We start from the raw sequence: 14,249 nt of genomic DNA on the forward strand, positions 1-14,249 counted from the left end.
TAGTTTGTCCGTCATCACCTGTAATCCTACAGATGCACAGAACCTTTTTGGCCTTGTTCTTGATGCAGAGGGATAGCAAAGCTGGCTGCAATCGCTGAGCCAGGGACGGGTCTCCAGTGCAGATGCCATGATCTAACATGTGGGCATGTGGTGGTAGTGGTGGTGGTGGTGGTGGTGGTGGTGGTGGTGGTGGTGGTGGTGGTGGTGGTGGTGGTGGTGGTGGTGGTGGTGGTGGTGGTGGTGGTGGTGGTGGTGGTGGTGGTGGTGGTGGTGGTGGTGGTGGTGGTGGTGGTGGTGGTGGTGGTGATGGTGGAGGTGGTGGTGGTGGTGATGGTGGAGGTGGTGGTGGTGGTGGTGATGGTGAGGTCTTGGGCACAGGCCAGAGGCCCGGAGTTCCCTTCTGGAGAAGACCCCACATTGTTTTCCACAGGAGGTATATCAAAGAGCTTAGGGTGCACTTTAGGGCTCTGATGCCCCCTTGTGGATGGCTCTTGACCAGAGCTTGCTGTATCTACTAGTACATGAGCCTGAAGGCGCCTGGCTCCCATTCTCTCCAGCCCTCTGAGGTTACACTGGCTTTACCTTGTGTCTGTTGGCTCAACCCTGTTCTGTTTGCTGCCTTTCCCACCATTGTTTTCTCGGTCATCACTAATTTTGTACCTTTTAAAGAATCTTCCTGGCACCATTAGAGGTTTTCCAGGACAAAGCAAGGCTCTGTTTCCTCTTGCTTATGGTGGCTCCTTGCAACACGGATTTGTGTATATGCGAGTTCCTTTTTTGCTAGAACTTTTTCTTAGAATTTTCTAAGAACTTCGTTCGTGGTGTCTCACATCAGGGAGGGTTAGCCTCTATGTGTGCCAGACAGCTGGCGACTGTCACATTATACTGCTATTGTGCTATTAACTGTGTGTTGTATATAGTATACAGATATATAATAAAATATTGTTATAATATAACATATAACAAAGATATATAAAAATCATGTATACAGATGTATAATACTCTGCCACACATAGTAGGAGTTTTAGGCCCAATCACACAGACAGTGCACACACACACACATACACACACACACACACACACACACACACACACACACACACACACAGGCGTCAGGGGGGATCTGGTATTAATTGCCCTAGCAAGACTCTTTCCATCCTTAATCTCTCATCACCTTCAATGTCTGGCAGGCTCCTCATCTTATCCCCTGTCCTGGAGACGTGTGATTGCCCAGAGCAATCCCAGAAGTGATCCCGGTCATTTTAGCCAGAATGCTTCTGACCTCTAAAGTAGTTTTCTGTCAATGGAGCCCCTTTTCTCCTTGACTGTGCATCCCCAGCTGCTGGGCTTCATTCAGAGGTGAATCCAAGAGCCTGTTCTCATGGCCCCTGCAGCTTCTCCAAGGGCTTGGGTGAAGCCTGACCCACAATGTCCTTTTAATGGCGCCCGGACTCCCAGTCCTGGGATGAACCCCAGTGCAGTGTCTCTTCCACTGTACTTGGGGTTTCTGCTCTGGCCCTTGCAGCTGCTGTTAATGCTCCAGGGATGAATCCTGCCAGCGTAGCCCAGCCCCCAAGCACATATATACAGTCTTTAGACTTAGCCTTCAGAGTCTTTCCTGCCCAGGAGGTATTTGTTATGGATTCCCCTCCACCCCCCATACACAAATGCACCAGAAAAGCAAATGAAAAGCATTTGTCATCCACCACTCCCAGATAAAGGCCTGGCACTGTGACCCTTTCGGTGTCTTAAGTGTGGGGTCTGGAGATGCCTCACGGAGCCTCATGATGGTGTAGAAGCAGGCCGGCTGTTTGTCTCTAATCATACAGGTTGTCCTTACCGCAGTAACTGCCCGTCACTCTGAGTGTTCAGGCTTTGCATAGATTTCTAACCTAAGGAGAGATGCTTTCTGTGGCATTGGCATTTGGGGCTTTGCTGGTTTTATGAACTGAAGCAAGTCATGGTACTTTTGTTGGTGAGAGGGCATTTTTATTGTTGGGCATTCCCTAAAATGTGTGCGGCAGCTCTTGGCTCTGCACAAGTGGCTGTGTCACTGATCAGAGAATTATGATGTCATCACCGGCAGTGGCTCACAGGCAGCATGGGGGCCTTCTTTATTCTTGTTTTCTGATATTTGAAACATATTTGTTCCCCTGTTCAACACCCAGAAGCCTCTTCATATTCATTCATTCATTCATTCATTCATTCATTCATTCATTCATTCATATTCTTTCTCTGTCTGTCTGTCTGTCTCTCTCTCTCTTTCTCTCTCCCTCCCTCCCTCCCCCTCCAGGCCTCTCTCCCTCCCTCCTCCTCCCCCCCTCTCTCTGTCTCTCTTAAATGTGTTATACAGCTTTAAACCTAAGCTTATTTATGTAAAACAACATAAAAGCCCCCTGTGTGTGTGATAATAGAAATCAAGTTTTCTGGGTTGCCCCTCATTCTCTGTTTCCTTCTGGAAGTCAGCTTGTGTGTGGAGCAGGTGGTAATGGTGACCTGAGACATTTCCACCCCGGGAGCACTTTGGGCATGTGGAGGCCCTCACAGATCCAAGGCTGTGCTTTGTGGCTGCATGGCCTTCTGGGATAGGCACAGGCCTGACTTACCAAACAGCTTATTGGTAAACAGAGACTTCATTTCTAGGTGCCACTGTATTCATGGGTGCTGGGTGTATCTCTTCTCATGGATGTCTTAGCGAATGGTACAGGACTAGCCTGGGGTAGTGGTGAGACTGGGGGCCAGTAGAGTGTCTGTTTTTATCCTGGACTGCTGCTGCCAGCTTGGGGCTCTCCCAAGCCTCTTGCTCTATCCATGGTGTGTGTAAACCTTGGCGTCCACCACTGCAGTGTTGGACTTAGCAAGGCGTGGAGTCTTGCCAAGTGTGCTGGACATTGTTTTCTTCCTTTTTCCAGTCCGATCGCACCATATCCAACCATTTCCTTGAGCTTTTTGCTTAAAAATAATGATCATCTATGAATTTGCTGATGATAATGGCTTGTTTGGCCCACATTAACATTAACTGGTTGTGGTGATTTTCTAAGCTATCTTGGATTTCCTTGGTCAGTAGTAATACGTACTTTAAACAGCACTTCTGTGTTTCTTTCCCATCTAATAGGTAAGCTAGGTGGTAGCATGCAGCGTGGCGTTCTTTCTCTTTCTGACTTGTGATGAGGACATGTAGGGTTTAACCGCTCACTGTGGTGCTCTGAACAGGGAGTAGTGGCCTAGGACGTGGTTCCTCCGAGTTACTGTTTACGTTTTTTTCCTTGAGTAAGAACCGGATGTTGTATTTTAGGAAATACTTCTGTGTATGGATCAAGGTGATCTGCCAGGGGTGTTTGCCTTTGCTATACCTGGATACCCCAGTGTCCTTAGACCTCACACAATGCAATGGGGTGTCATTTTTTTATTAATTTATTCATATTACATCTCGATTGTTAGCCCTTCCCCTGTTTCCTCCCATTCTTCCCTCCCTCCCATTTCTCCCCTTCTCCCCTCCCCTATGTCTGTGACTGAGGGAGACCTCCTCCCCCTATATATGCTCTCAGAATATCAAGTCTCTTCTTGGTAACTAGCTATCCTTCCTCTGAGTGCCACCAGGTCTCCCCATCCGGGGGACATGGTCAGAAAAGGGGCACCAGAGTTCGTGTGAGAGTCAGATCTCACTCTCCACTCAATGGTGGAGAGTATCATGTTCGCCGGCTAGGTCTTGGTAGGGGTTCGAAGCTTACTGCCTATATTCTCCTTGGCTGGTGCCTTAGTTTGAGGAGGACCCCAGGATCCAGATCTGCCTGTCATAAAGTTCTTCTTGTAGGTTCCCAGGACTCTGTGGGTCCTACTATTTCCTCTTTCTTCCATGCTACTCTTGCCTAAAGTCTCAATCGGATATCCTCTCCTCTGACCCACTTTCTTGGTAAGTAAAGATTTTCATGGTACGTATCCCTTGGACTAGTGTTTTGATATAAGTGAGTATATACCGTTTGTCTCTTTTTGCTTCTGGGTGAACTCACTCATTATGATAATTTCTAGATCAATCCATTTAGTGCAGGTTGAGGGAGCAGGCTAAGTTTGGTGTAATTGGGAAGTTAGGGATCCTTGCCGAATAGTTTTCCGTGGTCTTTGGCTGTTGTTGTGTGATTATTTCCACTTTTCTGCTTTCCCATTCCTGACCGTTTGGCCAAGAGGCAATTGCGTTTTTTCATGGCCCTCACCAGTTTTCTCGTGGCATGCACCCATTGATATTTCCAGTCAGGGGCCCCGGGATAGGTATGACAAAAGGTGTCCCACAGGACCACTTGTCACACACGGCTTCTACTTGAGTCCCGCTGTGATGAAAGCCCACTCTCCCTCTCCACCTTTCGTAGCCTTGTGTTGTGTGTGTGTGTGTGTGTGTGTGTGTGTGTGTGTGTGTGTGTTTGGTTGGAGCATGGCGGAGAAATCCCTTCACTCCGTCCTTGCTGCGGCTGCACTGCAGTATCTTAGGTGTCCATCTTCTGCTGGGTGTAGGAAGCGTCAGAGTTCCCGCTGCGAACCCTTGGCGATGGGACTGCAGCAGCTACCTTCAGACTGGACTCTGCTTTCCTTTCCGCAAGCTGGTGCCTCCTTGTACCTGTCACGTGATATACGGAAGAGGGGTTCATGCTTTGCTTCTTTCAGCCCTGGCTACCTATCACCTCTCACCTCACCTCCTGCCCTTGTAACAAATTTCTAGGCACTCCTTCCTACCTATGTGGGCTCGCCCCGTACCCTTTCCTGCCTATGTGGCTAGTCCTGCTTGTCCCGGGCACCGAATCCCATAGACATCTGCACACTGGTATCAAACAGACATTCTGTAATTTGCCATACAGACCCGGGAACTGAACAGTGTGTGGTAGAAATGCCTCCTTGGCTGTCTCTGTCCAGCAGGGGGCAGGGCTATGACGCTGTCTCAGAGTTACGAACCTAGCCCAGACTGCAGCGTGTAGGATGGCTGACTAGCAAACGCACATCGGTGCTTTCGTTCAAAAAAGATGAAGCTTCTGATGTGGTTTCCTCTGTTTCCGCGGTGGCTGCAGCGGAGGGCACTGAGAACAGCCTCGGAGAAGCTCAGAAACCGCTCGTCTTTCTCTAACAATGTGGTCTACACGACCCCGGGCACCCGCGTCAACAGGTACATCAGCCGTCTCCTCGAGGCCCGCCAGACAGAGCTGGAGATGGCCGATCTGAACTTCTTTACCCTAAAGTACAAACATGTCGAACGAGAGCAAAAAGTGAGTGTGACCCGAGACGTCATCCTTGTCACGTCCCCCGAGGGCTCTGTGGTTTCGAGATGCTGGCAGCTCTGATGGATCTATCAATCTGTGGTTGTCTCTTTCTCTCCTTCCCTGGCCCCATGCTCCTTCTTCCTCCCCCGCCCTCCTCCTCCTCCCACCCCCCCTCCATCCCACCCCCCACAGTACCACCAGCTTCAGGATGAGTACTTCACCAGCGCCGTTGTCCTTGCCCTCATTCTGGCTGCCTTATTTGGACTTGTCTACCTTCTGATAATCCCACAGTAAGTGCTGCTCCTGGGCCAACCACTGACATGGGAGGTGACCGAGAACCCCAGGTCTCTGGGGGGGCTACTGGTGTGTGTGTGTGTGTGTGTGTGTGTGTGTGTGTGTGTGTGTCTGAATAACTGACAAGAAAAAGTTGGGGGGGCTACTGGTTTGTGTGTGTGTGTGTATGTGTGTGTGTGTGTGTGTGTGTGTGTGTGTGTGTCTGAATAACTGACAAGAAAAAGTTGGGTGGAGCAAGAGTTGACTTGGGCTCACAATCTGAAGGTACAGTTTGTCATGGCAGGTGTCCCATGACAGTATATGGCACCAGGAGAGACCTTCAGCCTTGGTGGAAGAAGCATGAGGCTGTTTTGCCTGTGCACCAGGGTGGGTCTAGAATTGGGGTGTGTGTGACTTGAGGCTCATCCTTCGTGACTGACTTCCTCCCATGAGGTTCTATATCCTAAAGGTTTGACAACCTACCCAAATAATGCCCCTGTCTGGGGACCAAGTGTTCAAACCCATTTCAGTCTGAAACTAAACCAGGGTGTTCTTATATGCTCAAAAGCCTCTTCTCAGTTACCCTCTACCCCTTGTGTCTGGCATTTGAGGAGGGCGTTGGCCGCCAGCCCTTTTTCTTCATGCACTCTAGTTACTAATTCGACAAGCCAGTTAGCACACCACAGGGTAGTTTTGAATTTGCTGAACTTAAAGATGTTGTGTGGGTTTTGCTTCTCCATTCATAGGGCAGGCACCGTTGTCCTCCAGGGGGCTTCTGAGAAGAACGCATGGCCCTTCTGCCTTCTGGTTCAGCATCACATTAAAAAATGTTAAGAGGAGGAAAAAGTAGATTCCGAAAAGGAAGCAACTGTAGGGAGTTAAATGACATTTAATCATCATATGAGTCAGTATAAGTTTGGAGCTTTTGTTTGAGACCAGGAAGTCTCCAGTTGTCTTTTCCTTCTGTCCCCTGTTTCCTGGTATGACCAACCTTGAGGGCATAATGTCCCCTTAGAGTTCCCAGAAAGCACACAGAAATTCTCTATACTGCTAAGGCCTGGTTCTGGCTGCACAGACAACTGTGAACTTGACAGTTTACCAGATGGTCTTGTCTACAGCTTAGGCTTTTTCTAGAAATGTCTTTCCCAGACAGATATCAATAGTACAGCTCTTTGAAGTTGGGCATTTTCCTCCATGAAGAGGAAAGGGCTTCCAGAAGGTCACATCACCTGCAGCCAAGCCTAAGCTTTGGGGGTGAGATTGTTTGGGTGTGATGGTCTTGTGAACCTCACTCAGGAGCCCCAGGTGCCTTCACTAGGAAATAGGCAGGTGAAGTAAGTCCCCAGGGACCTGTGGCAAATGGATAATGGCGGTGCTTCCTCCCGAGGTTCTGCGCATGGAGGCTGGGAGGCGAGGCCCAGTTCTGAGGTACCCGTCTGATCCATCTTACCTGGCCCTTGCCCAGCAGTGACCTGTGTGTTCTCTGTCTCCAGGAGCCTGGCTGTGCTGCTGCTGCTGGTGTTTTCTATCTGCTTCTTGGTGGCCTGTACCCTGTACCTGCACATCACACGGGTCCAGGTATGTCTGTGTGCCTTCTCCAGGTGTCCAGGTGTGTGGGCACCCGAGTGGTCTCATGGCAAAAGTGGTTCCCTCCTTCATTCTCAGTGGCAGGTAGACGTACCTGTCAGTTCGGCGGGTGCTGGTTGAGTTCTGTGTAGAGTGCATTATACAATGTTTTGGGAGCTGCCTTCTTGGCACAGTTTGTGGGTGGTAGACATTGATGGCAAAGGACCTTGAGGTATTTGCTACTTGGTTGGAGAGCCCAGGGTAGTTTGTTTCGTATGCAGCTCCTTATCTAAGGCGGCATGTTCCCTGTAGGCTGTCTGTGCTGTCATGACCCTCTGTGCTCATGCATATGTTGGGCATTTGGAGCAAAGGCTGAGCATCATATTTCTTGCCTAGGCACTTCTCCTTAGAGCTCTGTTTCTCTTGGGCCTACGTTCTTTTCTCATAGCCTATTTCCGAGAGCCCCATCCCCAGCACATCCCTCACTGGTCATGTTAGATCGAGGCTTACTTTGGTATGATTGTCGAAAACTGCAACCTCTTGAGAGGATTCGGTCTAGTTTCACTCATTAAACTCCGTCATTATTCCCAGGTACTGCTTGTCTTTCTTCCTTATTTAAAGGGTGCTCTATATTAAGATCCCATTTACAGCTTGCTCGGTTCTATGGGCTGAGGGACATTTAGTTTGAAATTTACGGCTTCAAATCGTCTTGCCTTTGTCACAGAATATCAATGAAAGCACGACACAGGGACGGTAATTTTTAAAGCCTGTTGTTTGGCCTGCATTGATGGGAGCCGGTGTGTGTATTCAATGGTGTGCAAATAGCACGGTGCGTGCAAGGAATGTGAAGATGTGTGTATGCGGTAGACGGTAGCCCAGGGCATAGCTGAGGAACACAGAGACCCTGGAGCCCCACCCAGCATCTCATCAGGGGAACCCCCAAATCTCATGAGCAGAGTCATACCACTCCCCTCGTGACCTGGCATCTTGTCCATAAAACTAACATTCAAGCCCACGCACCACCTGGCTCTGTAAAATTCATGTGCAGGGAAATGAAACTGTGATGGCCTGCCTCAGACCACCCCGTTTATTGAAAACACAGCTGCTCCCCCCCCTGGGGTGGGACTCAGGCCAGAATACCTCCTGGATATTAACAGTAAAGTCAGCTTGGCCTCTGCTGCCCACTCGCAGCCTCACCGAAGAGCATCACAGAGTGTTTCCTAAATATGTGGTTTTGAAGCAGCAGCTCCCAAAGCTTCAGGGGTTGCACTTTGCAGGCTGACACCTAGGAAACAGAGAGGAACCTGCACTCAGCTGCGACAGAGGGATTTGAGCTCCCAGAATGCACCAGGTCAGGGTGAATGAGCTAAGCCAGCCTACAGTGACTGCTGTCCACCAGGCTCTGTCTTGGGCTCTGTGTTTCATGTCGGGGCTAACTAGGCTATGGCAGAGGCTCTGGAAACAGATGGTGGGATAGAGGCCGGGAGGCAGTGGGCAAGAAGTCAGACTAACCAGGTGGGATTAGGGACAGCTTTCAGGATATCGCTACAAAGAACCTGGGGGCGTTGACAGTGTAGATAGACATGCTTTCCCTCACAGGGGCCATGGTGCTAGTTACACCGGGCCCCAGTTCCCGAAGGCATCTCACCTCCTATTTATTTCATCAAGTGCATTTGCAGACTCAACCAACCGAACATGGGGCGGAGAGGATTGGAGGGCGAACTCAGGATTGCTTCGAGCCAGATGACTGTTTCATATTGCGCTGTCTCTCTGCCCCTTAGTGCTAGCATCGGTCCAGTGGTAGCCTCCCTTGAGTTGGCCAAAATATGGTAGCAGTCCCACTGGTACGCGCACGCATCTAGAACAGGGGACTCCGCCCTTCAAAGGATCTACTAGTTGCCCTGCTTGGAGTGTCAGGCTCGACTGGATGCACTCAGGGGAGCAGAACATGGAAGATGTGTGTGTCCATCTGCACAGGGTGTTCCTTGTAGGGACTTAGCCATGGCAGAGCTGGTGTCAGCTGGAGTTTAAGGTTTGCAGGCCAAGGAGAAAGAGAGAGGGGAGGAGGAGGACACGGACACACACACACACACACACACACACACACACACACACACACACACACACACACACACACACATACACATACATACATACACACACCCCTTTTCTGACCTGCTCATCAGAGACTTTCTCATTTGTTCCTCCTGCTGAGGTCCTTTCCAACAGAAAGGAAATCAACACGAATGGGCAGCTGAACTAAAGTGTTCGAGGCCACACTATTGACAGTAGCCGAGACGGACTCTACCCAAGGCATCCCTGATGGATGAGCAGCACGTCAAAAGCCGTCCGAGTTTCCTGTTGCCTCCCAGCATAGCCACTGCCAACAGACATGCGAGATCTCATCCGCGTGTGAGCTCCCAGCTCTAGAGAGGGGCCACTCCACACATGTCTCTTGATATCTAAGTGCAGGTGTCATGGATTCTCAAGAGGCCACGGGGAACGGCTAACATTCAGTCCATTCTGGTGGGCAGAATTCAGTTCTGGGCAGTTGTGAGACTCACATCCTTTCCTTACTGGCTGCTGCTGTGCCCTCCTTCTCCAAACCCTCAGTGGCCCAGTAATGTTTGTCTGGATGTAGCCCCAAAAGCATGCGGGTGGGGAGAAAGGGACAAAGGGATTGCTTCTAGCAATAGATCTTTGACTCAGCAAATAAACCCTCCTGCTTCTAAAGATGTCATGTGATCAGGTTAGACACATGAGTTACTCCCATCTGAATGGTTTGTTGCAAACATAGAATTCCTTCTGTAGTGGAGTAATGTCATGTGATTCCAGGCATAGGCACTTGGTCATTGGTGCAAGAACTAGGGTGAGAAACCTCAGGGCCTATTAAGAACCACTGCCTATACCAAATATGCTAAAATAAACGTCCATTTTGTTAGGTTTTTTATTTTTCTGTAGTTTGCTCCTTGAAGTTAATAGAGTTTTTGACAGTTTAACAAATATTTCTAAGGGTTATGGGAGAATCCTAATGTTGCCTGTTAATTACTAAAGTTGCTCTGCATGGTTTTTGCTCATGAGGCTGAGCTCAGTGAATGGAAGTCTGTATTGCTGAGTCTTGAGTTCAGTGTTGAGCACACCATGTCCATGACGCGGTGCTGCTGTGTGCAGCCACTTTTGCCAGGTAACACCCAGTTCATGCCAGGCAGCTCAGGTCTAGTCAGACATTCTGTTTCTACCAAGTCCTAGGCGTGACCCTACCACTATGGTCCCTTGGCTCGTGAGTCTATTGAGCAGTTTGGGGTCTGAGAAGGGAAGGACCCGAATCCACAGAACAGCTCGTCTGTCACCTCTCTTCTCGTGGAAATCTCACTGTGAGGTCACACTCTGACGAGAGCATGTTTGAAATACTGATGTCTTTGTGTCCTTTGCACATTCAAGGGAGGCCAGCCAGTCCACCTGCCGGTCCCCCAAATTTCCTTGTCATCAATTTTCTGTCATGTTTTTCCAACTTCTGATCAGCCAAAGTATTAGCCACAGTCCAGGAATCAGAATGTATTTGCGCAGAGATCCGTTCCCTCTTAGAAATGTAGACCCAGGTACACTGAGTTCTGTCTCCTAGAAGAACTTCCTTTTACCTCTGCCTTCACATCAGGCAGAGTGATCTGTACATGAGGCCTCAGCCTTCTCTTCCTTGTCTACAGATTGTCGGAAATGCCTGCGTGAGGGGATAGAAAAAGGCTGTGGGAGACAAGGCAGCGGAGCATGGTTGGCAGACACAGGCATTTGGTCCACTGATTGGTGTCGACGGGACCTGCTCAGGCCCCATCCCATAATAAATACCATGTCTATTTGATAATGAGGTGCTGCTGTGTGCAGCCACTTTGGTCATGTAACACCCTGTTCATGATAGGCAGCTTGGGTCTCGTGGCAGTTTAGTGGTCCATGGTCAGGCATTTCTACCAAGTCCCAGTGTTACCAGTGCTTAGGGGCCGGGTGGTCTCAGGTGGTAGGTTTCTTATCCAGAGAATTGAACACAGACATTTACATAGATTTGCAAGGGAAGCAAGGTAATTTCTTTGGAGGAAATCCATGGTTTAGGTTAAAGAGGGCCTCACTCTCAAAGCAGCCACCTGGGGGCCAGTTCTCAGGGCCTGGCTGTTAGTCTTCAGTGCTTCCTTGTATGAGGAGACGTTTGGTTGAGAAGTGATGTAAAGTGGGCAGGTCTCTGCTTTGGTTGATAGATTCGGTCGTACCTTCACTTTTCCTACTGAGCCTGTCCCTTCCCGCAATACATCCGACTTTAATCATATGCATACTAATTATGCAGAGGCGGAAAATGGTAAATAGGCAAGTCTCCCTGCAAGGTCACGGGAGGACACAATCTGCTTCATTCTATGTGCAGGGTACCATACTCTCTCCTCCTCCGTTGGCCTGCCTCCACAGCAGCAGGTAAAGCGCTGCTCTTTTTTTTTTTTTAATTAATTTATTCATATTACATCTCAATGGTTATCCCATCTCTTGTATCCTCCCATTCCTCCCTCCCTCCCATTTTCCCCTTACTCCCCTCCCCTATGACTGTGACTGTGTGGGACTTCTTCCCCCTGTATATGCTCATAGGGTATCAAGTCTCTTCTTGGTAGGCTGCTATCCTTCCTCTGAGTGCCACCAGGCCTCCCCATCCAGGGAGGCACCAGAGTACGTGTGAAAGTCAGTCCCCACTCTCCACTCAACTGTGGAGAATGTCCTGTCCATTGGCTAGATCTGGCTGCTCTTAAGAAGTCGTTATCTGTACAGCATGGCAGGACCTAGCCCTAAGGTCTTGCTCTAGGGCCAGTGTGTGGAGTCTGTAGGCCCCTCTGGATGAATCCCCAACCAACCAAACCCAGCTGTGACAGGAGCTGGGGGAACAGACTCTGAGGATCCTTTGCAGCTGTGCCTTCTCCAGTGGCAGAGGTCAGATCCTGAGGGAGACAGAGAGGCCAGATGAGAAGAGGCCTTAGGCTTCGCACCAAATGGTGTCTCTTCTGCCTCAAGACCCGAGCTGCCTATCATGAACAGGGTGTTACATGACCAAAGTGGCTGCACACAGCAGCACCTCATTATCAAATAAACATGGTATGTATTATGGGATGGAGCCTAAGCAGGTCCCGATGGCACCAATCAGTGGACTCAAGAACCCAGACCGAGACCCGTCAGCTGAATGTGCTACCCACAACCACTCTGTCCTGGCCCCAGAATCGATGGCCTTGTTGCTTTGGTGGCAGCCTCCTTTCAGTTCCTAAGCCAGGAGAGCAATGCTCCCAGCCTTGTGGAAGGTTGCCAGGACAGTCATGTGTACCGCCATGGAGTCCCGAAGGCCCAGGCTTGGTCCGCATATCTGTAAGGAGCTGTGGGTGTATGTTGTAATCTATTGTCTTGATTTTAGGACTGTGAGCAGGGAGAACTCCTTACGCCCTCCCTGAAGGCACTGTTAAATATTTCAGACCGTATTTGAAGCAAAATAGATTAAAAATAAACTTTCTAGTAACTTGAGAATTATATTAAACCTGCCTGTGGTGATCAATGTTGAGAACATGAGAGAGACAGAGAGGTGGGGGTGGGGGTAAGGGTCAGGGAAGGGAAAGAGGTTTATGGGGTTCCTGAGGGTGGAGAATGCAGTGTCATGCAGTGCTTCTACTCAGTTAATTTCTGTGCCAGTCAAGTCTCAGTGCCTGGGAGAGAGACATGGGTGTCACCCTCTAAACACTGTGTGTGTGTGTGTGTGTGTGTGTGTGTGTGTGTGTGTGTGTGTGTGTGTGTGTGTGTGTGTTTGGGAAGTTCTTCACATGGGAAATAAATAGATAAAAATATACAAGACTTTCAGATAGCACATGAAGACCTTAAGCCTTGAAGACAGTTGCCCATTAATACAGTGACCCTCAACCATAAGTTGATTGTCCTTGCCACTTCCTAGCTATAATTTTGCTTTCATGACAAATTTTAATGTAAACGTCTGTGTTTTCTGAGGGTCTTAGGTGACACCTGTGAAGGGGTCCTTCAACACCTGCCAAGAGGTCACGACCCACAGGTTGAGAACCACTGGTGTAGGAGCAGGCAAAGGGCTCTTCACGTCCTGCCTCACTTGGTTGTCTTGTTGTGAACACAAATTTCCTTCATAGTCCCTACCTCCCTTCTTTCCCCCTTCCTTTCTCCTTTCTCCCCAGACCCTCCTGTGTGTGACTGGGGTTGCAACCTAGAGCCTCACACATACCTGCCAGCCGACACTCTCCCCCCTGACATGCACCCCTTTCCCCTAAAGTGAGGTCTTCTTGTTCAGTGTTTTCCAGGGTGCCTGACGATCCAGATTCGAACTGCTTTGTGTGTGTTCATAGTGGTCTTAATCTACTCAGTAGCTCAAGGCTGTGTGGTGAGTATCGCTGACCTTTGGCATGCACAGGGACAGGAGCAACACCATGAAGAGGCTGAGCCAGGCGTTAGGAGACATGGCCAGGGTGGCGGGAGTAGTAGCAAGGGCTGTGACACAGGATGGAGTTGCCTGCCTTGGAGACCCAGGCAGGGGCTAGTACTACCTGGCTCACCTTGTTCGCCCTAAGCCTTTTCTATAGGATAACCAGGAGCCTTCTCAGGCAGCAAGTAGCAGAGAGAGTCTGAGGCCTGCTGGTGGTATCAGAGGTGGGGGAGTGGCACAAGGTTAGGGGGTCAATGACACTGGGACACTTCGGCCTTCTGAAGGGCTGCTGTATCTTGCCTGGGCCCTCTTAAGCTTTCATGCCTTTGCTTCCTAGGTGGGCTGCCTGCCTTGGGCCTGGAGCACTCAGTCCAACAGCTCCCTAGTGGTCCTTGCAGCCGGCGGCCGGCGCACCGTGCTGCCCGCCCTGCCCTGTGAGTCTGCACACCATGCCCTGCTCTGCTGCCTGGTGGGCACCCTCCCGCTATGCATATTCCTGCGGGTGTCCTCCTTGCCAAAGATGATCCTGCTGTCTGGGCTGACCACATCCTACATCCTTGTCCTGGAGCTCAGTGGATACACCAAGGTTGGGTGAGTGTAGCGCCGCCCCCCGCCCAAAGAAAACTCTAGACGGGGTGATGCGGTTTATCATTATCCTCTGATGATAATTTACATGAATCACCGTTGTTCTTAATTATCCCCTCAACTGTTAACTC

General features: G+C 49.8%; 1 protein-coding gene across 1 annotated transcript in view; it reads left to right on the top strand.

The window, feature by feature from the left end:
• Adcy1 (adenylate cyclase 1) overlaps positions 1-14,249 on the top strand; it is a 110,162-nt gene that overhangs the window by 76,175 nt on the left and 19,738 nt on the right. Inside the window, exons 9-13 of the mRNA XM_051164937.1 lie at positions 5,055-5,249; positions 5,436-5,533; positions 7,010-7,094; positions 13,402-13,491; positions 13,871-14,124. Coding sequence (XP_051020894.1) covers positions 5,055-5,249; positions 5,436-5,533; positions 7,010-7,094; positions 13,402-13,491; positions 13,871-14,124 — 722 coding nt within the window. The remainder of the gene's footprint in view (positions 1-5,054; positions 5,250-5,435; positions 5,534-7,009; positions 7,095-13,401; positions 13,492-13,870; positions 14,125-14,249) is intronic.

This window comes from Acomys russatus, chromosome 22, assembly GCF_903995435.1.
Source record: "Acomys russatus chromosome 22, mAcoRus1.1, whole genome shotgun sequence".
In the NCBI taxonomy this organism is placed as follows: domain Eukaryota; kingdom Metazoa; phylum Chordata; class Mammalia; order Rodentia; family Muridae; genus Acomys; species Acomys russatus.